At 42.7% G+C, this 27314-nt stretch overlaps 1 protein-coding gene across 1 annotated transcript in view; it reads right to left on the reverse strand.

The window, feature by feature from the left end:
• Positions 1-26762, reverse strand: part of ano1b (anoctamin 1, calcium activated chloride channel b) — a 122270-nt gene extending 95508 nt beyond the window's left edge. The window contains exons 1-2 of the mRNA XM_080002093.1: positions 26684-26762; positions 3386-3536 (exon numbers count right to left, since the gene is read on the reverse strand). Coding sequence (XP_079858219.1) covers positions 3386-3430 — 45 coding nt within the window. The 5' untranslated portion in view covers positions 3431-3536; positions 26684-26762. The remainder of the gene's footprint in view (positions 1-3385; positions 3537-26683) is intronic.
• Between the last annotated feature and the right edge of the window lie 552 nt (positions 26763-27314).

A 27314-nucleotide genomic window follows, 5' to 3' on the forward strand; every position in this document is an offset into this window, starting at 1 on the left:
CCAGTCTGGTGAGAACTATGGTATTGAAAGCTGAACTATAATTGATAACCAGCAATCTCACATAGGCCCCCTTCCGGTCATCAAGGTGCGTGAACGTGGTGGTACTTGGGAGACCGCGTCGTCTGTGGCTCTGTTCAGCCGGTACGCGATCTGCAGCGGGTCCAAGGTGCGGAGAAGCGAGGCACTGATGTAATACTTAATCACCCTCTCGAAGCACTTCATGACCACCAAGGTGAGGGCCACCGGTTGGTAGTCATTCAAGCAGGCTGGAGAGGCGATCTTCAGAACAGGAATGATGGTTGACCTTAAAGCAGGACGGGACCACTGGCTCGGCCAGGGAGACATTGAAAATCCTAGTGAACACCGGGGCTAGCTGGTTAGCATAGGTCCATAGCTTTCCTGGTGGTCACACGCATCAGAGCCCTCCTGACGTCATCCTCGGACACTGAGAGTGCGCCCTCATCCCCAGTGGTGTAACTCCAATTAGCCGGCAAGCTAGCTGTGTTGTTGCGAGACTCAAATCGCACATAAAAGAACTTCAGTTCATTGGCTAGGGATGCGTCCACACTCGTGGCTGAGGAGGAGCCGTTGTTTAAGTTTGTAATAGTCCGCAGCCCCTGCAACAAGCGCCTGGTGTACCGTTGCTCCATCTGTCGCTCCCCTCTGTCCCTGTAGGTCCGTTTAGCACTCTTCACTGCCCTCAGCAGATTGTATGACGTCACTTTGTAATTTCCCATATTACAGGATACAAGACCGTCGTTGTAAGCAGCCGTGCGAGCATTCAGAGCGCCACGGATGGATTTATTGACCCATGGTTTATGGTTAGGAAATATCCAAACTTTCACTGTGGGAACGATGCTTTCCGCTACATTGCTATGAAGCTTGTAGCTACTTCCGTTAACTCACTGACATCACTGGAACTTGATTGAAACATGTCAGTAAGAGCATCCTGAAGCGCAGTCTCTGATTGGTCCGACCATCACTTTACTTCCCTCATCACTATCGTTCCACGCACGATACACGACTTGTAAACAGGAAGCAACAAAATAGCGTAATGATCCGATTTTCCAATAGCACGGAGCGAGATGGTCTTGCATCCATTCTTGTACGGTGTGTAGCAGTGGTCCAAATTTCTATCTCCCCTGGTGGCACACATGATGTGTTGGTGGAAATTAATGCAGAACTTTTTTAAGGTTCGCCCTGTTTAAGTCCACAGCCACCACCACAGCCGCGTCAGGAAGTTTGTTCTGAAGTCTGCACACCACATCATATAGATACGATAGTGCCTTGCGGTGGAACATAAAAGACCGTGATGATGACCGTGCTGAATTCCCTGGGGAGGTAGAATGGACGGCATGAGATGGTCAGCTGTTCCAGTTTCGGCGAGCAGGAGCGGAAGAGTCTTGGTGTTGCTGGGGTTACACCAGCAGCTGTTTATCATGAGGCAGACTCCACCCTTGGATTTCCCCGACTCCTCCAACCTTTCGGCGCAGAACACGGGGAAGGACTCGCCTGGACGAATGGCTTCATCCGGCACCAGCAGGTTCAGCGATGTCTCCATCAGGCAGAGGACACAACAGTTTATCTTATCCCATTGGAATGTAATCCTCCCTGGAAGGTCATCCATCTTGTTCTCCAGGGACTGGACATGAGCAAGAATGATGCTTGGCAGAGGTGGACGGTCAGGTTGTGTCCTCATTGTGACCCTAATGCTGCCACGTTTACCGTGGTGCATCCTCCGTGGGCCCACCGGTGGAACAGCGCCTCCATTGTTGCTGTTGTTGTTGTTGTTGTTGTTGTTATTGTTGTTGTTGAAAGCATTGATGCGTAAAATCTCCGGGGCCACTCTGGATCCACGGATAAAAAGTTCCCAAGTTGATCTTTCAGGGAAATTTTTATATCGTCGAGTGCATCGCGGCCGTAGGAGATCACAGCCGATGAGTTTTTGATGGACATAAGTTATATAAAACAAATAAAAATACAAAAATGTGCATAATCAATGCAGAGCGCCTGTGCAGGCAGCCACAACAGGTGGCGCCACGTCATCACTGCCGTTTAGTATGTATGTTTGAATAAACAATGGCTTCTCGAATATACTATGTCGTTCTGTATCCACCGTACTTCCTTTCAGCACGTCTCTGGTTGATGACGACACTGCATATGTGTTCCACCACAACAAAAGCCGCCATCTCGCGCATTTCTAAACAACGTATTTTGATAACCGAGTTTGATTTATGAATAGTAGAAAAATGTTAAACCATAGAGTTATTCGCGTTAGATTGGGGTAACACAGTTCACTTATAAGATGCAGAAAAACAATGAACAATGCCGATTGATCGTTTCCTTTAAAGCGACCGTATAGGTAAAGATCATTCATCCATATTCTATGTGATATGAAGTCCCAACGTGAAACTGTTTTGATAGAATTCAACCTTTAAATTGTACTACTTTTATACACATGGAGCCACTGTTGTGAAACGGCAAAGAAGAAAAACCCTTCACGTCACACACCTACGTCACTTCCGTAAACAGACGGTTAAAGTGCACCAGATTTTCTCAGACTCATAATATTGATGGACTCCACATTTTTTTGTGTTGTCCGTACTTTTGAACTCCAAAATAATTCCACTTTCATAAAACATGTATATTCTTACTGTTAAATAAAAGCTTTTTTAAAACAAAATTTGTTGTGTGTTGTTGACGCTGTTCTTGATTGGCCCATTCAGCAGTATGTTAATTAGCCATGAGGCTTTGTTTGTCCGCCAACCCCATTTGCATTCAGGGAGCTGGCTGAATGAACCTGGTGTGGGAAAAACTTTGGAGGTGATTATCTCAGAATCACAGTTTGCCACACCCTTGTCATTAACAAGTCCGTTTTAAAAATATTTGCCTGATTTTCAAAAGTGACACCTTGTTTGGAAGCTCTGACACTTTCAAATTAGACAAAAAAGAAAAAAACTTCTTGCCCTTGAGTTTTGCATTGTGGCATACATTTGCCAACATAGTGTTCGCAAATGGATTATGCATTAAGATCTTTCATTGGATGGAGTATGCCATGCTAGTACTATTCACATACAATTTGGATACATACATACATGCATACTAGGGCTTCAGACTTGGCATACTAAATAGCATGTGACTATGGACACAGCAACAGTGTTCCTAGTTTGAGATATTGAAAAAAGTGATCCAAAAAGATTCATTTCAGAGATTTATTTGAATTTAAATTAAATACAATACACCTTTCTGTCATCCCAAAGAAAGTTTGAATACAATAAATAAATTGGAGTCCAAAGTCTTTCATTCTAAAATGTGCACAACCTCAATGTCTGGTTAACACATTGTTTTATTGGCATGCATGATATATTGTGTAAAGTTGACTCACTATTTTCTCCTGCTCAAAGATTCCAGTGTCATCGATCTCCTTCATGGTGATAATGGCCACCTCCTTTTCTGGAACAGATTTTTTCTTTTAACGGGGTAATGAAGCTCCAGCACAGTTGGGTGTTTGAGGAGATGAACTGAATGAGAAAAACCTGTTAAAAGGCAAATAACAAGGTCATATTTATTTTGGTAAGACTTGACACCTGCTTTCCTGAAATATGTAAGAATGAAATTAGTTTCAGGTATAGAATATTCGACATACATAATACACACGGTTCTAGGGTACATTCAAAAACACTCAGCTATATGATATTTAGTGGTAACAACAGAATGTGTACAAACTGTAAGCATCTGAATACTTGGGCCATTATTTAGAAACTTACAATGTGTTCCTCACAATGTTACTCACTGGGCAGTTGGTTCAGCCACTTAAAAAATAGATATAATATTTTTTTGCTTTGCTTTAACCATTTACCCCATTTTTGAGACCTGACAAGCTTTAGCCAAGTAGTCAGGTTGTCAAAGCAGGCATGACTAAAAGAGCAATCACCTTGCAACTCATTCAAATTGTCATCTGCACCGGATATACCAGAATGTGCATGATGTACGGACTGTGAACAGCACTGGTGCATCTCTCATGAACGGGTTTATTATGACACAAAGTCACAATGTAATAATAACAGGCGGATCTATCATCAGGGCGTCTAGGGCACCCACCCAGGGGAATAAAATTCAATGGGGAAGTCAAGGCACTAACTGATGAAGATGAAAAGGCAAATTCCAGGAGCTAACATTCTCAGTGACATAACACACCTCCCATGTAAATTTTCACTATAGACTAATACAATCACAATTAAATAAGAAAGATAGTAAAAAGTGAGCCATGGTTGGTTTATTATTGCAGTGTGAAACAGAAGTGCGGTCTCAAAGTGATGAAAGGTACAACTCATTCAGATTTAGATTGGGTTCTTGACAAGTGACTCAGTAGAAAGAGTCGTTCATCTTGATTCAGTTGGTGTATTGTACGGTGAGCGAGGGAGGACTTCCAGTGAGCAATGAATGGGAATCAAAAAGGTTGAGTCTGAGTTAGCTCTAAGTTGTGAAGGGAATTGTTACAAAAACTAAATCTTTGAGGCAAAGATTCACTAGCTGCCAGAGTGACTCCTGAGTAATTTAAAATAGTTGTTTCACTTTACAACATGGCACAAGACAAGGATGTCTACTCTCCCCTTTACTATTCGCCATCTTTATTGGTTAACATCCAGGTGCCCCACGCTGAGCACACTCTGCTATGTGGATGGGCACTCGACACTCACGCCGGGTGGGGCATCTGGTCGGCTGCGGTGGGGCGGGCGTGGGTGGGAACGGGGGCCGGCTTGGGATCTATGCCTGCGGCTGTGTCTTCTGCCTGTACTTGGGGATGGGTTGCATGAGTGCCCCTGGGGTGCAGGGTCTCCTCGTGCTCCCTGGGACTGGGTTATGCTCCTCAGGGCCCTGTGGCTTCTCTAGGGGGCCGGGGGTCTTCTGTGGCCACAGGGCAGGGTGCTCGGGGCTTTCCTGTAGCCGTAGGGTGTCTACGCCGCTTGGGGGCCCTTTACGCTGCTTGGAGGCGCCACGACATAATACCGATCTAATACACAGAACCAAATGGGATAAGTCCTGTACGCTCATGGTGGACACCTTACACACACACACACACACACACACACACACACACACACACACACATGCACCCACACCTGCTTCGAGTGCACCCCAGCACCCTCCTGGTTGCATTCCTCTCCTTTCCTCCCTCATTTACTGCCATAACTATGACAGGAAGAGGCCACGTGACCAGTTGTAGTTCCAGTTTTCCTGGATCTAACTGTTTTTCAATACATGTTGTCATCCAATGTTTATGTTTTTGTGTAAATGTTGTTTGGTTGTTTGGTTTGGTGGTGTTTATTTGTCTCACTCATGGTGATTCTCCCCCTCTCGGAGTAATGATCAGTTGATTATAGTTGGTGGTGGTTCTCTATAACCAAAAGCCATGCCCTTGTCATCCTACAGGTCTTCCACAGGACAGAGTTATTGCAGCAGTTCTTGATGATTTAAGAAATAATAAAGAGTTGCATTGCAGGTTGAGAACTTGAACTCCACTTGCAGACTAACTCTGTCCTAGATGCAATGGCATACAAATACTCATTGTCTGTGCTGACAGCACAGGTTAAAAATAAAAAAATGAAAAAATAGAATAAATATACACATCTCTGATTTGAAAGAATGAATGATTTGAAAGAATGAATGAATCAGTGTTTTTTTTTATTAAATAAAACTAATGAAAACACTGTGTGTCACCGTTTAATTTACTCAAAAAAAGTGAAATATTGCAACAAATTTAAAATTTGTTCTGAAAGCTCTGTTGAGAGAAACTTATTCAGGTCCTGCCCCAGGACACGGACCGAACCTTCAGCGATGGAAGAACCGGTGATGGGTCTGGGTGGGGACCAGCCCACATACACTCAGCGGTAATAAAAAACACGACAAATAATAAAATAAAGTTTGCTTTACGGAAGTTGGAACAAACTTTTAAATTATATCTTGTAGATCAAATATGAGTGAAGATCCAGCAATTGGACTGATTATTTCTTGCCTCAAATTTGTTCAGAAACAAATTTTTGTGGAAGGATAAGATGAAATCAGTGAATGTTAAGGAGTAAGTACAACACGGAGCTCGTTCTGAAACATCGTTGGATGACGTCACATCAGCATTACCAGTGCCAGTGCCAGGTTCTCAGGGAGTACCCACGTGTGTGAAAACACATTGCATTGTATTATGAGGTCCCAGATGATAAATATTCCCACTCTAATATATATATATATATATATATATATATATATATATATATATATATATATATATATATATATATATATATATATATATAGTGTGTATACATACATATATATATATAGGAGTGGGAATATATATATATCTATATGTATACACGTACCCACACACGCACGTACGCACACACACACACATAGTTGGAGCCACTTGAAGATGGGCTCTTCCTGCCGGCTGACAGCCGAATTGCAACCAGCTTCCAGTCAGCTTCCAATCAACCACCAGGAGCCTCCGAGCCGGCTGCCATTCGGCTGGAATCCCCGCTCCTTCTCATGTGTCCTGACAGGGTGTGTTTAATTTCAACTGTAAACACACCTATTTATTCAATTGCAGTGTCACCATGAGATGGCGCTAACTCCACAAAAAACACAATCACACTCCGGAGAGATTTCAGATTTCCACCTCTAACCCTCACCCATTACCTGAGATATTGTCCTTGAACCCTGACCAGAGGTCATCCTTCAAAGTTCAATTGTTTAATTGTCATATGAATAAGAACAGGTCTTAATGATTTATTTTAATCTACATGTTGCACAACTTTTTAATTTCAAAATGTGAGCTGTTTTTTATTTACATTTTTAAAATAACAAAGTTCAATGGCTTTGTAATGAGAGCACTCAAACCAGGTATATGTAATATTAGTTTAAAGTTTATTGTCAAATACTTGATAACAATGCAAGCATCATTACCAGTAATAAGATTCTTAGTCTCAGAGCTAACTTAACTTTACATAATATGTAAAATAAGAGTACTGATTAAAATAAAGTATAAGGTAGTATTTAAAAACTGAATTTTAAGAGTATTTAAACAGTTAATTTTTAAACAAAACTTAAAAATCAAAATTGGAAAGAAGTTGTACAGAATCAAATAAAAGTATTTAACTAAAAGAAAGACAAAATAAAATGTAGACAATAATGACAGTGAATCAACTTGATAGTGGAAATCTTAAATAGTCGTGGGCCACAACAATGTAATGTCATACTGAATGGTAAAATAGACAGTGTTTTAAGACAAAAACTGCAATATACTAGTAAGAGGTAAGATAAAACTGTTATGCAATACTTGATAAATTAAAGTGACTAGTTTTAAAGTTTTACTTGCAAATTTTTGAAGTGGCCAAGTGTGTGGATTTATAGGTTCTAGTCTTCAGCCATTTGATTTAAAAATTTGGGTTTTTGAACTATCTAATTTTGATTTTACTTAGAATAATTGTGAAATATCACAACAAATTTCTGCATTTGAGCCTCTGTCTGAGAAACGCCCCCCCCCCCCCCCCCATCAAAGTTCCAAAAAACAACAATGGCACAATAAAATGTTAAAAATCAATCAATAAAAGTTGATTGAATAAAATCAACACCAGTGATATTTGAATAAGTGAATAATTTGTACACACTTTAAAGAGACTTAACAGGAAAGACTAAACTCCTTCTGAACAATGAAGATTGTTTTGCTGTTGATACAGTTGATAAACTCCATGGTTTACTTCACGGATTAATTGCCAACTATTAAATAAAATCGCCATATGATAGTAAACTGGGAATGTGATTCCCCCTCTACAGAGAGGAATTTTCACCTCTCATGGAGAAAGTGGTTAATTGCTCCATTGAGATGTGGAGATTTTTGTCAATGGGTCTGTCTTTGCATATGTACGGGTTAGGTGTGATGGCTTCCAGACCTGTTGGGTGACACAATGATCGGAAATTAAGTGCAAACAAAGAGATAGCCCAAGTTTTTATCTGCAGTCTGCTTGGTAGTCAATCAAAAAATGTGTACTGCGGCAATTAGAGACAGGTACTGTACCCTTGTGTAAAGTTGTAGACTGGGAGGCTCCGATAAAAATGATTATAAAAAAATACAGAAAGTAGGAAGCAACAGGTAAAACAACAAAAACATGTGATAAACACTAAAGGCTGATGTAGCAATACAGATAAGAATGATCTCATACAATCAATAGTCATAATGCACAGATGGTCAATTACACTTATGTGTGTGCGTGTGCATTAGTTGTCATTCTAATAAGGAACAGGGATTGATAGATACTAACAATATACTTCAAATAAGTATTCCATAGAGTAGTAGTAATAAGTAATAATAACTTATAAGGTGCGCAAACGGCACACAGTGACAAAAAAAAACCCGCTCTCATTCTCAGAGTTAGGTTTACATCACACAAAATGAGTTGAAGACAACAAAGAGTTGAAGATGGGTTAGGGTTAGGGTAAGGGTAAGGGTTAGGGTTAGCATGATTATATTCATGCATTTATCAATTCACAGTAAAGCAGCAGAAATTGACATCATGCTTAACCGGCATACTGAACACATGCTGTATAACAGGCACTTGTAGTTCATCCTTGCATTTTCCCCTAACCCTGATCTTAATTTGAAGTAGGGCTTGAGCCTTTATTTGTTTGTGTTGACCACACCCCTGGCATTTATTAGAGGCCCAGTTTTTATTTAAATAACTGTTTATATTTGAGGAAATATGGTAACTCAAATATATGAATTACCTTATCTTCTTAACCTTACACTGCTAGTATGTACACCATCACCTCAATGCTAACCCTGCTTTTTGTTGTTGTTTTCAGTGTGTTTGATGTTGTTTTGATTGTTGTCATTCATTGTCAAAGAGGAATATTTTTTTGAAAGTTTTGTGTTTATTTATTTAAACACAGTATGGAACCAGATGAGAATGGCACACTATTATTTTATATATACATACAGTATATAAAAAAAAATATATATATATATATACCCATATACTGTTTAGTCTCTTTAACATTTGTACAAATTACTATTATATCCCTGGTGTTAATTTTATTCGATCAACTTTTATTGATTGAGTTTTAACATTTTATTGTGCCATTGTTGTTTTTTGGAATGTGGAAAATCAATCTATTAAATGGGGGGGCAGGGGGGAGGGGGTGTTCTCCTACAGAGAGGCACAAATGCAGAAATTAGTTGTGATTTTTCACAATTATTTTAAGTAAACTAAAAATGTGATAGTTCAAAAGGCCAAACACGAGAACCTATAAATCCACACACTTGGCAACTTTAAAAAGAGGCTAGTAAAACTTTAAAACTAGTCACTTTAATATATCAAGTGTTGTATTGCATAGCTGTTTTGTCTTATGTCTTAGTAGTACAGTGCAGTGCTTGCCTTACAGCACTGAGTCTATCTTACCATTCAGTATGACACTGCATTGTTGTGGCTTCGAACTATTTAAGATGCTCACTGTCAAGTTGATCACTGTCATTATTGTCTGCATTTAATTTAATCTTTCTTTGAGGTAAATACATTTATATTACGTATAGTACACCACTCCTTTCCATTTGAGATTTTTAAAATGTTGTTTTTAAAAGCTGTTTAAATACTCTTTAAATTCTGTTTTCAAATACTGTTTTATTTGAATCACTACTGTGCCCTTATTTTAAGTATTATGTAAAGTTGAGTTGGCTCAACATCACTGGTAATGATGCTTGCATTGTTATCAAGTATTTCACAATAATCTTGAAACTATAAATAATTACATAGACTTAGTTTGAGAGCTCTCATTACAAAGCATTGAACTTTGTAATTTACAAAAAAGTAAATTAAAAAACAGCTCACATTTTGAAATTCAAAAGCTGTGCAACATGTAGATTAAAATAAAGCATTAAGACCTGTTCTCATTCATATGACAAAAAAAACAATTGAACTTTGAAAGATGACCTCTGGTCAGGGTTCAAAGGAAAATATCTCAGGTAATGGGTTAGGGTTAGGGTTAGGGGTGAATATCTTAAATCTCTCGAGAATGTGATTGTGTTTTTTGTGAAGTTAGGGCCATCTCATGGTGACACACTGCAACTGAATAAATGGGTGTGTTTACAAATCAAAGGACACATGAAAAGGAGGGGCAATTCCACAAATCTGGTGGTTGGCTGGAAGCTGGTTGAAATTTGGCTGTCAACCAGCTGGAAGAGCCCTCTTGAAGTGGCTCCTACTGTATATTAGCCTTTATCTCCCTTGTAGCAAGATGCTGTATTTCACTTTTATGGAAGTCTCCTAAAGCTCTGTCTATCTCATTGGCTTAGAGATGTTATACCCTATCTTAAGCTGGAAAAGATAAGAATCACAGTGAAAGGCAACACTGTTAAATTATTTCATAAATGGAACCGTGTCATAGATTACTTTAACTGCTTTTCTGTTTCCCTCCCTTCTATTTTTTGGTATTTATTCATTCATGTATTTGTATTATTGTCAATGTTACCAATTATTCACTCTACTTTTTTATTTTATTTTTATTTTTTATTTTTTCTCTCTGACACTCTGTTTTACCTGTAATTAGCTATCCGTGCGTTTTAAATATTAGTAGTTACGTGACCTTCCATACAGAGACAATGTTCCACTGTTTTTGTACCTGCAGCTCTGATCAGAGCGATCCTTTCTCCAAACAAAGCAAATACAAACTCTAGATGTATTTAATTGACTCCATTTCCTGCTGCTGCTCTGCTGTGGAGCAGATCGCTCCTGAAAGAAATCCTGCCCATGTTCTCACAGTCCGGTGGCAAATCCGTGTCCCAGCCGGTCAGCAAGCCGGTGGTTGGGAAGCTCTGCACTGGAGGACATTCAATTGGTGTTGGTTGGGTTTATTTCCCACTTTGATCGCCACATCTGTGGAATTACTGGACATTCTGGTCAAAGGTCAAATGCACACAGGTGCGGTATATATATATTTTTTTTTTTAATTTATATAAATAAATAAAACATGTAAATATAAATCTAATTTATATAACATATACATGTACAATGGCTATGTGCTATTTACCATTGAAAATGAATCCCTCGGCTACTTACACTGACCACTTTTTTTAGCGAGCACTACGAATGTATCACTGGGCTCCTATGCATACAGTTCCAGTTACATATATATTTTGCAATAATTCTGCCTAGTGCTATATCAAATTCAAACAAACCTTGATCGACTAAAATACCAGAACAAATTCAATAACGAACAGTAGACAAAAATCTCAAAAATCTGCAAATAGCGAGCTACATATCAAATAAGAAATAGTGTGTCGATGGATTGGAGGAGTCCGCAAAAGCACGGAGCATGAAAATGACCAAAAAGCGACAAGAAAAGTCACGTAAACGGTGCCTTTTTTCCAACATGAAATTCAAGGCTGTGCCACGCCGACACCGTGTGACGAAAACCAAGTCTTGTAGGCACTTGCCGAGTTTGAGGTCGATCTGATAAATGGTCTAGGAGGAGTTTGCGAAAGTAAAAAGCATGAAAATGACCAAAAAGTGACTACAATTGCACCTTTAATCCAATATGGCCAACTTCCTGTTGGGTTTTGGTCATGGCGGCAATATATATCTTTTTTAAGTGAAGCGATGTCACATATATGTACCGAATTTCGTGAGCTTTCCTGGAAAAAAGTGAATAGGTTTGATTTTATTATTTTTTCGGTGCACAAGTGAGCTGAGTATTTTGATATGCCCATGCACGGGACCCATAGAATATCAAATGACACACCGGGACTGACGAGTGAGCAAAGTCTTGTGAGTGTTCGAGTTTCTTAAAGCCCCAAAAGTCACGTAAAAAAAGTGTTTTTTCGAACATGAAATTCAACGTGTTGCCACACCCACATTATGTGACGAAGGAAAAATATTTTAATAACTTTTTATCCCCAAGGTGTTTTGTAGGCACTCCCCAAGTTAGAAGTTGATGGGATGAAGCCCCTTGGAGGAGGTCGCGAAAGTACAAAACATAAAAAGTGCCTAAAATATCACGAAAACACAGCTTTTGTTAGAACATAAAATTAAATGCCCTGCCCACATCATTACATGACTGTAGCAGATTTTGTGAGTATTCATGGAAAAAAAGTGGATAGGTTTGATTTTTTTAAATTTTAAAGAGGGTATGGTCGTCCATTTTGTCACGCCCATGTAGGGGACCCATATAATATTGATGGGGGAACCAGAACTAACGTGTGTGAAACATTTTCTGAGTTTTTGAGTTTCTTAATGTGGCCAAAAGCCGATTCAATTTGGCTGAAGAAGAATAAGAATAAACAGAGCAATAACAATAGGATCCTCATCCTACATTCTATAGATGAGGACCCTAATAAAAGCTGCAAGCAGCGATGACCGGGTCTTCAAAGTGCAAGTGTCGGCGGGACCCAATAACTCGGATTGGAGGAGTCCGTGAACGCACAGAGCATGGAAATAACCAAAAAGTGACTAAAATTGCACCTTTAATCCAATATTGGATTCGGTAATGGCAGCAAAGACATTTTTTTAATTATAGTGATGTTAAACATGTGTACCAAATTCCGTGAGTTTTCATGGAAAAAAGTTAATAGGTTTGATGTTTTGAAATTGTCAAGAGGTCATGGCCAGCCATTTTGCCACGCAAGGAAACCCATAGAATATAAGTTGCCATATTGGCACTGATGAGTGTGCAAAGTTTTGTGAATTTCCAAGTATCTTTTGGATCATGAAATGCCCCAGACCCAGACCAGGGGGTCCTTTCACTGCGATAATTACACGATTTGGTGTTTTTATTTTTCTCCTCCACTCTTTATCATTGTTGTGAGATTTTAGAAATCAGCCCCAAACAATGAAAAGAAAAATGAATACCTAATTAAGCAAAAACTCCGCACTGTCCCCCGGTGAGACCTGTGTGCCGCTGGCAGAACCAAGAACACCTGCAGAGTCTGGACGGAGCCTCTCCCACAACACTGCGTCTGTTTGTTGGCTTTTTAACCTTTTTTTTCATTCAATGAGCATAAAGCTGTCCCTGCACCTGCTCAGCTGGCGGTTAAAAAATAATAGAGCGCACGGTAGCGTCTTACAATCAAAGCCCATTTACTTGCATGCACAAAGAGGATGTGGATGTATGCAAGATTCAAGTGTGTTTTGTGTAGTACTTTATTCAAATGCAATTTTACTGAATATCTGTATGTACAAATAGCCTATTCCATATACATAAGTCTATTCCCGTTAATTCTATTTTGTACCCCCACTCTGTATTACCTTTTTGAGTCTTATTTGATTTAATTTTATTTTATATTATTCTATTTACTAACTGCATTACGTTTTAGGAATCAGTTTGTTTCAGTTAGTAAGTTAGGTAGGAATTAGGTAGCTATTGTGTTCAGTTTATGACTTGTTATGCATAATCTCCGGGTGCGTTGCAATGACATTTCAATGCATATATGTATGTGACAAATAAACCTCTTGAATCCTCTTGAATCTTGAATCTATTACATGTGGAAAAAGATTCAAATGAAAGGTATAAGAGATACTTGTATTGCACGATTTCAAATTACAGAATATAAAAACAACATATTCAATAAAAAAAACATAAATTAAATGTGACATTGTAGCTAAACAAAAAAGCAAACATAAATAAAGAGAAATGTACTAGAGAGATAGGCATGCATATGGTGGCAAGGAGATGCAATTGGGGGCATTTGTTTGTCTAAAAGTATATAATTCTATACAAGAAGTACAGTTAGCAATTGCACTGCTGCCACACAGCAAGAAGGTCCTGGGTCCTCCCGCCTGGGGAGCTGTTGGCACCATGCTCCGGCGGGTTATCTCCCAAATAGGAGCCTTTCCGTGTGGAGTTTGCATGTTCTCCCGGTGCTCACACCAGGTCCTTGGGAACGTCGACGATTGCTGCACACTGCTCCTGGATGGCCCCCCCGGAGGAAGGACAAGCCAGGTTGGATGAAATGCAGAGGCCACATTTCACCGGCCACCACCCAAAAAAAAAAGTGCGTGTGTGTATATATATATGCATGTGTTGTAGTGTGGTGTGTCGTGTGACCAATAAAGATTCTTCCTCTTCTACCAAGTGCAGTGAAAACGATGCTTTCCCCAACTTCCTTGACTACCACTTCATAATACACCAACAAACATTATGTGCAAAAATGTTAAACATGAAATAGAAAATGGATGTGGCAACAAAAATCGTCTGTTCTATTCAAGTGAGATCTCTTTAAAGACGGCTGTTCCATGCTCATCTGGAGGAGGCTGACTGCAACTACTTTGACCTCTTGCTACACACTGATGTGAGATGGCTAAATAGGGGGAAATTCCTGTAGAGATTTCGAGAGCTCTGTCCGGAGATAAAGGAGTTTCTACTTATCAGTAAAAATGCAGAATACAAGCAACTTAATGAAAATTAGTGGCTGCACCCCTGCTGTAGAGGTTAGTGTTTTGGATGATATATACAAGAACCTGGACATGCTTGGTCCGCTTCTCAAGAGATTCGAGAGGTTTATCCAAGACATTTCCGAGATCAAAGCCAGCCTTGATTTCGTGCACCGCAGGGTCAGAAAGATGCAAAAAGACAATGCAGATCTAAAAACTTTCGCAAAGCATCTCACAACGGAGGTGGAAGTTTAAAAAAAAATGTAATAAAATAATGAAAGAGACTATCCTGGATATCCAATCCAGAAGTATACGGGACAACCAAAACTATTCTGGGATCCCGGAGAACAACAGAGTCACCAGAAAACATGATGAAAGACTTCCTCCACAACGCCCTGAAAGGAAGGTTCACCACCTTTTAATACAGATCACCTTTTAAGGCAGATCACTTTCCACCGGGTTCACCAATTGGGACACCGCGTGGTGAACCCGCGCCACTCCATCATTTACATTTACATTTACATTTAGTCATTTAGCAGACGCTTTTATCCAAAGCCACTTACAAGGGAGAATAACATTCAGCTACATTGCGACAGAGATTAGTGTAACAACAACATTGGTGTAACAATAAATACTGCAAGGTGGTGCTAAGTAATTGTAGATTAGGACAGGAGGTACTCACTGAAGAGCTGGGTCTTCAGGTGCTTCTTAAAGACAGAGAGGGAGGTCCCCGCTCTGGTCATTTTTGGCAGCTCGTTCCACCAACGTGGAACTACAAATGAGAATAGCCTGGATTGCCGTGGCTGTATGGCCGGCAGAGCCAGGCGACGCTCATTTGACGAGCGCAGCATCCGGGGGGCAACATGTGCTCTTACAAGAGCACTTAAGTAGGCGGGAGCATTCCCAGCAATCACTCTGTAGGCCAGCATAAGAGACTTGAACTTGATGCGAGCGGCTACAGGTAACCAGTGGAGCTCGATGAGCAGCGGAGTGACATGTGCCCTCTTTGGCTGGTTGAACACCAGTCGCGCCGCCGCATTCTGTATCATCTGAAGTGGCTTCACCGCACAGGCCTCAAGCCTGTTAAGAGGGCATTGCAGTAGTCGAGACGGGACATCACCAAGGTTTGTACCAGCAGTTGAGTGGCATATTGGGTCAGGTACGGCCTGACTTTTCGGATGTTGAGTAGTGTGAAGCGGCAGGACCGGGAGACGGCGGCAACTTGGTCCGAGAATGTCAGTTGGTCATCAATAATGACACCAAGATTCCTTGCAGCCTTGGTAGGAATCAATCAGGAAGCAATGTTGTGATAAATACCTTGTTTGGCCGGGAAGACCAGCAGTTCCGTTTTCGCCAGATTTAGTTGAAGATGATAATCCTTCATCCATGTGGATATGTCAGCGAGACAATCCGAGATCCGCGTCGAGACAGTAGGGTCGTCGGGCGGGAAGGACAGATAGAGTTGAGTATCATCCGCATAGCAGTGATATGAAAAGCCATGTGAGCGGATGATCGGGCCCAGTGAGGTGGTGTATATGGCAAAGAGGAGGGGTCCTAGCACCGAGCCTTGGGGCACCCCTGTGGTGAGGTTGTGAGGCACAGACAGCTGGCCTCGCCATGTCACACTGAACGAGCGCCCAGTAAGGTAAGATTCGAACCAGGAAAGTGCACTGCCCGTTATGCCCATGTTGATCCATCCCTAAGTTTGAACACTTTAAGCATAAGGAGCTGGTTAAAAGCAAAGGAGAAGAACTGAATGGAACCACACTGGTTAATCAATTCCCCTGGGAGATCAACGACCGATGGAAGGTGCTGCACTCCAGACTCCACCACACCCTGTTTATTCTGATAATTATGCATGTATTCTAGTAATTCTGGTAATTGTATATGCAAGATGTAGAAATTAGCATCCTATCTATGTGAGGATCTAAGATATTGCTCACTCTCATCATCTCCCCTTCCCAATCCCTCCCTCCCTACTTCTCTCATCACTCTCACTCTACTCAGTCTCTTACTATATGTATGTCAAACTCTGCAAGGTTCTCTGTTTATCTTTGTCTATTTGTCATTTGTTTGTGGAGATATGTATCTCTACAAACTTGCTGCAATACTTGGACAGTAAAAAGGAATGTAAAGGAGGAAAATTCCGATTTATCTATCGGAAAACATGGGCACGGTAGTATAACTGCTGCCTTGGATGCACTGTGCCAACACCCCGTAACTAGCCTCAATGACACCCATAAAGTTTATTCGTGGATATGTGAAATGCTTGGGCTCACCAGCTAAACGTAGCAAAATCCGAACTCACCTCACCAGGATGAACCCCAGCTTCTGTCTACTGTAAGAAACTCACCTCACTGTATCCGAGCACCTCAAACTCAAAGCTAAATGGGATAATCAGATGTCTTCTGCATCATACAACAAAAAGGTGTTGTTGTGTGTTAGGTGTTTTTACTGTATACTGATCAATAAAAGTATCCTATATCAGAATAAAACCACAATATCAGACACAGAAGTGTGTTACTTAATGATGAACATAATTTTATTTAACATCAAATTAACCATAGCTAAGTGACATCGCCCCAATGTGGACGACCCAAATTTCTTTCACAATATATGTTCAAGACTCTGAGCATTCTCTGACTGAATTATTATAGTGGGTGAAGACTTCAACACAGTACTTGATCCAAGTTCAGACCGTTCATAAAGCAGAAATAACCACTATAAAATAATAATATAAAACAATATATCAGTTATCTTGTTCTTGGCGATTGTTGGCGATCAAATAATCTACAAAATAGAGAAAACACATATTGTTCACCACCCCACCAAAGCTTCTCTAGAATTGACTTTTTCTTGACAAGTAACTCTGAATTGTCCACAATGACTAATGCTGTAATCTCCGATAATGGGCCGATTCGTCTCAACCTCATCAATAAAACCAACCGGAACCCTCCCGGAAGGTGACGGTTTAACATCTCACTTACTTACCATCCTTACGCTGAAAAACGGCTTAGGTAGCTCTAAGAGGAAGTATTATTTCATTCTCCACTCTCAAGAAAAAGAAAGGACAAGAATGCCAAAATAAACTCGAACAACAATTAAAGGACTTGCACTCCCAACCAGCCCACTCACCCACTGAGCAAATCCATAATGAGATCCGGACAATTACATCTCAACTTGATAATATCAAACATCAAAAGACACAATTTCTCATGAAACGAACAAGACACAATTATTTTGAATTCAATAACAAATCAGGTATATTTCTTGCCAATCAGTCGAAACGCGATAGAGAAAAAACACTTATCACAATCACCAAAGATCCACAGGGTAGGATAAAATACACCCTGCAAGAAATCAATTACATATTTAGAGACTTTTATGAGAAGCTATATCACTCGGATAATGAATAACATTTATTAAACATTAAATCATTCCTTGATGATATTGACCTCCGTAAACTTTCCACAGAGCAGGCTACCACATTAGATCAACAACTTTTTTATTTATTTACTTTTTTCTTTAATCTTCATGCCATTGCATCTAGGACAAATAGTCTGCAAGTGGAGTTCAAGATCTCAACCTACAATGCAACTCTTTATTAATTCTTAAATAATCAAGGACTGCTGCAATAACCCTGTCCTGTGGATGACCTGTAGAATGACAAGAGCACAGTTTTTGGTTATAGAGAACCACCACCAACCCCCCTCTTTGGAGAACTATTTATCATGTTTGGGTATATAAACCACTGATCACTACTCCAAGAGGGGGAGAATCACCACAGGTGAGACAAATAAACATAGAAACAAACAACATTTACATAAAAACATAAACATTGGATGACATGTACTGAAAAACAGTTAATTAGGTCCAGGAAAACTGGAACTACAACTTGTCACGGGGCCTCTTCCTGTCATAGTTATAGCAGTAAACGAGGGAGGAAAGGAGAGGAATGCAACCAGGAGGGTGCTGGGGTGTGGGGGTGAGTGCGTGTGTGTGTGTGATGGGACCACCTGTATGTGTGTGTGCGTGTGTGTGTGTGTGTGTGTGTGTGTGTGTGTGTGTGTGTGTGTGTGTGTGTGTGTGTGTGTGTGTGTGTGTGTGTGTGTGTGTGTAAGATGTCCACCAGTGAGTGTACATGATTTATCTCCATTGGTATTGGGGTAGAAGGTCGGTATTCTGTCGCCTTGTAGACACCCTACGGCTGCAGGAAAGCCCCAAGCACCCTGCTCTGCGGCCACAGAAGTCCCCCGGGCCCCCAGTGAAGCCAGAGGGCCGTGGAACAACTCCCACACCCAGCCCCATTACCTAGTCCCAGGGAGCACGAGGAAAACCCGCACCCCAGGGGCACACACATATCCCGGCCCCACGGCGACAGACTGACACCCCGCCCGGACCGCCCGCCCCACAGGCAAGCCGGCCGGACACCCATGCCCGCCCACGGGGAAGGCCCCGGGGAAGGGGAAGGCCCGCCCCACTGCAGCCGACCAGACGCCCCACCGGGCGTGAGAGCCAAGTGCCCATACACGTAGCAGAGTGTGCTCTACTCTGTGGAATTCTATAAACACTCCTGGCCACTTATATCCCCATTATTCATCAGAATGGTTATAGAGATTAAGTTAACCTCCACCATGCCTTCGCACATAAATACTGCTCTCATTTAGATTTTGCTCAAAACCCAAAATGGACCCAACACTCACCTCTAGTTATAGACCCATAGGCCTAATAAATTTTGATTTAAAGATTATTAGTAAAACACTAACCAACAGAATTTAAAAAGTAATTCCATTCATAATTTTGCCCAGATCAAACAGTCTTTGTCAAGGGCAGACACTCATCCAGCAATATGCGCAGTTTATTCAGTCTGATCAGCATATCTCAAAGGAACAATTTAAATACTGTTATTGCCTCTTAACATGCCGAAAAAGCATTTTACAGAGTAAATTGGACATATCTCTTTTCAACCCTCAACAAATCTGGCTTTGGAGAGTCCCTCATTAAATGGATCAGAATCCTGTACAACTCACCCACGGCTTCTGTCATCACCAATGGTTACACTTCACCGCGCTTCACATTACAAAACGGCACAAGACAAGGACGTCCACTCTCCCCATTAATATATTCGCCATCTTTATTGAACCCCTCGCGGCAGCCATCCATAAAAACAGCAATATAATTGGCCTACAAACCGGAAACTCTGTTCACGAAATTTTGAGTTTGTATGCAGACAATATTTTATTGGACTTACGGAATCCAATATCATCACTACCGGAGGTGTTTTTTTTTTGTTTTTTTTTACCTGTGCTGTCAGCATGCTGAGCATTGTGTGTGTGTGTGTGTGTGTGTGTGTGTGTGTGTGTGTGTGTGTGTGTGTGTGTGTGTGTAAGATGTCCACCGGTGAGTGTACATGACTTATCCCCATTGGTACTGGTGTAGAAGGTCGGTATTATGCTGCGGCGCCTTCAAGCAGCAGAAAGGGCCCCGAAACCCCCCAAATTCCGCAGCCTTGTAGACACACTACGGCTGCAGGAAAGCCCTGAGTACCCTGCCCTGCTACCACAGAAGACCCCCGGGGCCCCAGAGAAGCCAGAGGGCTGTGGAGCAACCCCCACGCCCAACCCCGAGGAGCATTACCCAGTCCCAGGGAGCACAAGGAGATCCCACACCCCAGGGGCGCAAACATACAACCAACCTCCAGGTGCAGGCACAAGACACAGCTGCCGGCACAGAACCTGGGCCGCAGGCGCAAGGCACGGACCACAGGCCCGGATCCCGGATGCCGGCCCACCGTCCGAGCCGTCGCCTCGTGCCACCCATCCACGCCCTGCACAAGGGGGAGGCCCGCCCTACCACAGCCGACCACACCCACAAAGGCAAGCAGCCCGCCCAGGGGCCCCGGAAGGCACCCAATGGCGCTCTCCGCAGCCCCGCCAGGTTGCAGCACATCTAAAGCACACCCGACTGCCCGGCGGTCAACCACGTCCCCACACCAACCCACCAGCCCCCGGCCACCCCAGAAGATCCCACTACTCAATGTGTGCTGTTGGTAATTGCAGTTAAAATTGCAGGGTTGGGGGTGCGAGTACTTCAGGCAAGTCGAACCCAAATCACTCACACCCCTCCTGCCCCACAGACCCTGGTCCGCTGGAGTGTTGTTCGGAGTACAGACAGACCAGAAGTACACTGGGGCAGGAGCGTGACAAGCAAGATGGCAGCTGCCCGCCGTATCCCCACCCACATAGCTTGCACCCCGCCCATCCCGCAAGCCCTCAGCCTATTGTGTGGTGTATATATTGAGTATGAGTTTTGGCACTGGGAGAGACAGCCAAATCGTGACTGGATCGATCCAGGGGCGCAGCAGGCCGGGGAGCAAACATGTGGACCCCCTCCCGCCCGGACTCAACAGCGCCCACCTCCCGTACCTGCTGGCAGCCAATCTACAGCGATCCGCCATGCACCTCCGCCAGGCTAGGCAGCTCCGCGGCCCCACCAGGCCCCTGGTCAGCCCCCAGCCGCCAAGCATGCGGACCATAGAACAGAGGGCGGCAGACCCCCACCCACAGCCCAACCCCCCAGCGGCGAGTGCCCTGCACAACGAGAGCGCCAGAAGACAGGTACCCCTGCAGCCGGTGTGACGACAGGTGACCGCCCCCCACCGAAGGAAGCCAAATGGTGAGCCCCACGCCTTGCACAGCCAGCCAGGTTCAGGACCATGGTTGACAAGACTAGACGGAATGCCTCACAAGCCCCAGCACGACGAGCCACCCCCCCCACGGGATGCGGAAAGACACACAAGCCCAGCCTCCCCGCCCATAGTGCGGGCGACCCCAGCGGTGCGCCGACTCGCCAACCACGGGGCCGAGACCCGAACCAGCGACTCACACCCCCCACCTCCAACCCGAGCCCCAGAACCCACAACCACACCCCCAACCAGCAACCACGCCCAGAACCTACTGGAGGTGTTCAATCTTGTATCTAAATTCTCAGCTATCTCAGACTATTCAATAAATTGGACTAAAACCACGGTCTTACCACTCAGTGGGGAGGACTGGAATGCTGTAACCCAGAAAATTCCCTGAACCATAACAAACGGGCAACATTAGATGCCTTGGTATTGATATCGCCATCAATCTGTGAAATTTGTTTACCCTTCACTTTACTCCATTGCTCAAATCCATTGAAGAAGACCGAATTCAATGGAACAACCTACCCATCTCACTAATTGGTAGGATAACAGCAGTGAAAATGAATATACTACCAAAAATAAACTATACATTTCCAATGACCCCAGACCAACCAACAGTACATTGCTTTAATACTTTAGACTCAACAATCAGACACTTTATCTTTGCCGACCATGGAATGGGAAAGAGACCTTGCTGTTTCCACCAATATCAACCTGTGGAAGCTAATTTGCAACTACACCGTTTCTATGACCCGCAATTCCAAAATGCAACTCATCCAATATAAGATTCTGCACAGAGATCATATCACGGAACACAAAATGTTTAAAATGGGTTTTATGGATTAAGACGTTTGCTCTCACTGTTAATATAATAAACCGTTAATACCAGCAATGACTACTTTCATGCCATCTGGTTCTGCCCACCTATCCTAGCATTCTGGACCAACATCACCAAGAAGCTATCAACCTTTCTGGGTCACAGCATTCCAGTCTCCCCAACTGTATATCTCCCAGGTGACTGCTCCTCAGTTGACCCACCCCTGAAACACCAACAACCCATTTTGATTGGCTTAACACTTTCCAAGAAAATAATATTGAAAAAACAGAGATTATCTCACAACATCCCAATGGTTACATTCATTAGTAGAATACATCGAAATGGAAAAGCTATTGGCATCCGTGTGTTGGTTTGAGGCGTGGCTGCCGGTTCGGGGCTTGGGTTGGGGGCAGAGGGTGCAGGTTAGGGTCTTGGTCAGCGGAATGGTGCGCTAATGTGGTCGAAGTAAACAATAAGCCTAGGGCTTGCGAGAGGGGTGGTGTGCGAGCGATGTGGGTGGGGATGTGGCGGGTGGCTGCAATCATGCCACGCTCCTGCCACAACGTGCTTCTCGACCATCCCGAAATTTGAATCTCACTCATATTAGCCGAGAACTCATACACCCACACACCAATCCTACTCCGAACAACACACACCAGGGTCTGCAGGGCAGGAGGGGTGCGAGTGATTAGGGCTCGACTTGCTTGGAGGACTCGCACCCCCACACCCTGCAATTTTAATTACAATTGCCAACAGCACACATTGAGCTGGGGTGAAACTGGAGTTTTCCGGGGTGGCGGGTCACTGGTGGGTCGATGTGGGGGCTTGGTTGGCCTGCTGGCTGAGCTCCTGCTGCAGACCGTGCCTGGCGCCCCAGGTCCAAGTACTGTGCCTACGGCTGCGTCTTGTGCCTGCACTTGGGTGTGAGTTGTATGTGTGCGCCCCGTGGTTGCAGGGTCTCCTTGGGCTTCCTTCCTCTGGGCCGGGCATGGGGGTTGCTCTGCGGGCTTCCTGCTTCTCTGGGGTCCCCGGGGGTCTTCTGTGGCTGCAGTGCGGGATGCTCAGGGCTTTCCTGCAGCCTTGGGGTGTCTATGCGGCTGCGGTGCAAAGGGGTGGCTTCGGAACACTTTCTGCTGCTTGGAGGCGCCACAACTTAATACCAACCAAGTCCTGTACACTCACTGGTGGACACCTCAAACACACACACACCACCAACACTTGCTTTGAACGCACGTTGCATTCCTCTCCTTTCCGCCCTCATTTCCCAATTGCTGTTCCAGTTTACCTGGACCTGATTAACTCTGTTTTTTCAATAAATGTTTGTGGTGGATGGGATGGCTTGACCAGCCACACCTGACACTAGTTGGTTGGGCTAACGAGCGGCACTGTGGCAGATTCGCCACCACATGCCATCCAGGTGGCGTTTTCAGGGCCCTTCGGCACAGAGACACAGTCGACGGGGGGTTGTTAACACCAGTTTATTTTAGAGATGAGGCTAGGTGGAATTAGCCAGGAGCAGCTGGAACATGTCAAGACAGGGCTCCTATCCTGAGTTTGTGTGTGGTTGGGTTTTTAATCTGCCGCTCGTTAGCCCAACCAACGAGTGGCTGCTCAAGCCATCCCATCCACCACAATGTTGTCGTCTGATGTTTATGTTTTTCCGTGTACATGTTGTTTGGTTCTATGTTTAATTGTCTCACCTGTGGTAATTCTCCCTCTCTTGGAGTAGTGATTAGTTGTTTTTAGACCTAAACATGGTAAAAAAGTTCTCCAAAGAGGGGGATTCTTCACGGCTCTGTGTAACAAAAAACTGTGCTCTTGCCATCCTACAGGTCCTCTACAGGACAGAGTTATTGCAGCAGTTCTTGATGATTTAAGAATAAATAAAGAGTTGCATTGCAGGTTGAGAAGTTGAACTCCACTTGCAGACTAACTCTGTCTTAGATGCTATAGCATAGAAATACTCTGTGTTGTATAACTCACATGCTGACAGCACAGGTTAAAAAAAGGCTTGCATTTTGCCCACATTTTCAATATTTTATTAGCTATTTTCTTCAAATATCAAGATATCACAGGGGCACTTGGTAGACATGTTGCCATCAGGTTTTTGTCTGCCTGACAAATTTCAAGTGAATGTATTACTGTGTCATGTTTTTACAGCAAATGTTATGTTTTTGCCAAATTCTTGAAATAGATTGCCTAATAATTTCGCCAATTTTTGACCAATCCCTTTTTCGCAAACGATATCATGGGTATCCCATGGACCTGCCCTGCAAATTTCGTGTCATTCAGACTTGAGAAGATTTCTTAAGGGTTTTTACCAAATTAAAATGGCGGAAAAAACTATAAGTGGACCGTATAGGTCCAAATTGCATAAGTGTTCTGAATGTCCAGCTGCATATGTGTATCAAGTGTCACTTTTATCAGACAGACGTGGTTACAGTAATGAGCCTTGAATTTGAATGCGTATAATAGTGCACCCTATGGGCCAATCTGCGCCATTGTTTGTGTCCAGGTTACCAGTGGCCTGGACTATAGGTGTGCCGAAATGGACAAAAAGTTCCCAATGAATGGATGAGTTATTGGACAAAATACAGGAGGAAAATTATTATTATTATTATTATTATTATTATTAATAACAATAATAATAATAATAATAATAATAATAGTATTAATACGAATTCCAGCAAACACGATAGGTTTCCCTGCTTTGCAGTGGAACCTCCTACAGTGTGTTACGACTTGCTCGAATGCGGCAAAATAGGGAGGCACACGGCACCGGGTTAGATGTGACCAGAATGCGTTTATATTTACAGAAAGAGCAAACGAGATCAAATATCAAACAAGAGCCCCGGCGACGTCAAGCAGGTAGCAGGCAATATACACGGACACACGTGCGCGCAGTATGCAACCATTACAGAGTAGGGTTACCACGGCTACCGGTATTACACAGTGTTCGGCCATACACCGACTTGCCCACTGCGCCCACCGTGTTTTTTGGGTTTTTTTTAAATAAAACCCATTTAATTATTTTTTGTGTATCAGCGCCCACGTTCATCAAATAAAAAGCAGCACCGTGCATAACAGGGTTTTTCACTAATTCCTGCTCCGAATGTGGGCTGGACCCCTAATAATAGGAATTCCAGCAATTACAATTGTTTTTCCCTGCTTGCAGATAAACCCTAATAATAATAATAATAATAATAACAATAATAATAATAATAATAGGAATTCCAGCAATTACAATATGTTTCCCTGCTTCGCAGTGGAACCCTAATAACATGAAATATTACACACAATTTATTTACAGTTTTGATAACGGGAAAAGGAGGTTAAGCCATTTTACGCACCTTCCCCTAAGAGACACACCAATAATGGCCAACAGAGTACAAACATTTTACCAAAAAATTATTCTGGTAAAAGTGAAAGTCACTGATTAGAATACTAATTGAGTAATAGTCTCAAAGTAGCTGATAAGAAGCATGTTACTTCACACTGAATTTACCTACCACTCAACATGAAGTAATGTAAAATATATAATGCATTTATTCAAATCAACGCATGGATATTAAGATACTATCATTACGCGGCTCAGATGTTATTCACTCTCAACAGAAAGAAAAAACCTATACTGTAGGTGTTTTCTGTTTAATTAATTTACTGTTGACCTTCTCATCTGAATCTGGGTACGATGGACAAAAAGTGCATTTCCCCAAAGAAACCGTGCCCATTTAAAAGGTAGGTGTGTGATTGGTGTCTTAAGAGGTTTTCTTTTGCAAGACACAGAAATTTGCGCTACTTTCGTCCTCAATCAAACGACTTTCCCCCTGTGACTGAGTGTTCCTTTCTTCTTCCATTTCTCTCTCTTCCTCTGGGTCTATTCCCTCCTACCTTGCTCCCCCTCCTCTCTTTACTCCCCGTCACTCTCTTCCTCTCTGTCTCTTCCTCCTCCACCCCACCCCCAATAACTCTCCCTTTCTCTTCTCTTAATTTACCCCCCACCCCACCCTTCTCTCTCTTGTGAGCACAGAAGGCAGTTTATTTCTTAATTAAATGTCCATGATAGCCTGTTGACTGTTTTCCAATTGAGGGATGCCGATTCAATACAATTCGAACACTTTGAGTATTCCTTCACAACACGTTATTTTTTAAATGGTAAAAGCAACAAAAAACACATTAATCAAACTTGTCTCACACTCACTTTTAGTTAGTGTGAGACAGTGCAGTTCAGACTCCATTCAGAGTTTGTTCCTCAAACCACAAGAATATAACTGTTTATTACACTGAATCACATGAAGTGGACGACTTTTAAGGAAGAGTACGCCAGTATGTTGTGTACCTCATTCTCTACCGGAGACCTAACAAACCATTATCATTGTGAGAATAACATCGAAATAGCGCGAGATTATAATCATGGTGTAACCTGCAGAGGATTAAGTCAAAACGCTGAGATTAAAGACGAAATGTAGAGATTAACGTAAACAGATTAAGATCAACTGCGAATAGAGACAAGTTTGTACAGTTTATTCAACTAATGATTAAAATAATATTGTGGCGATGTCAGAACGTGACATAAAGGCATCCTGCTTTGTCTTTATTCTCAAAGGAATGTTTTCTTTATTAAAATTTGAATCTCGCAAACGTACTTCGTGTTTCATCTGAGATTGTCGGCTGTTGAAAGAGTCCACATTTCTGGACTCTTTATTATTTCGGGTTTAATATCGTAACAGAATGTACAGCATGACAAAAGGACATTGTTTTTACCTGAGGATCCGACTGGTTAACGGGTTTCATATGTCCAAAGCATCCGACGAACCGCAGACCGGACGAGGGAGACCGTGTCTCTGCACACTGTCGTCCTGGTTTCCCCAGTTTGGCGTGTGGTAAAAAGTTGGGGGTTGGGGTGGGGGGTACAATCCCGCCTTCTTTACTGTGTTATTTCTCCTCTGTTTCTCTCCTCCCATCTGGGTGGAAGAGGAGTTCAGCCAACGAGAGCAGCAGGGATTGTAGAGAATTCAACGGTCTGTCAGCGGACCATGGTGCCTAACAAGGACAACTGGTTACGACCACTAGGGGCGCTGAAGCTTGTGGTCCGGACCAGTTGGTGCAGGGATCGGGAACCTATGGCTCGCGAGCCAATTCTGTCCACAGGTAAGGGTTTAGGGAGGGAGATGGAGTCTTTCTGGCTGTGCGCCGATCCCCTCTGTAAGACAGAAAACATTACGAAAACTCCCTGCCTCGAGTCGGACCAATCAGCTGAACACAAGTGGACAGAAATGGAAAAAAACATCAATATGTATGTGACAAATAATCTCTTCAACTTGAACTTAAACCTAAAGACCAGCTGATTCTTAAAACGTCACATACCACACAATGCAGCGTGTGAGTATTGCCG

The sequence above is a fragment of the Zeus faber genome (genome assembly GCF_960531495.2).
Source record: "Zeus faber genome assembly, chromosome: 6".
Lineage (NCBI taxonomy): Eukaryota > Metazoa > Chordata > Actinopteri > Zeiformes > Zeidae > Zeus > Zeus faber.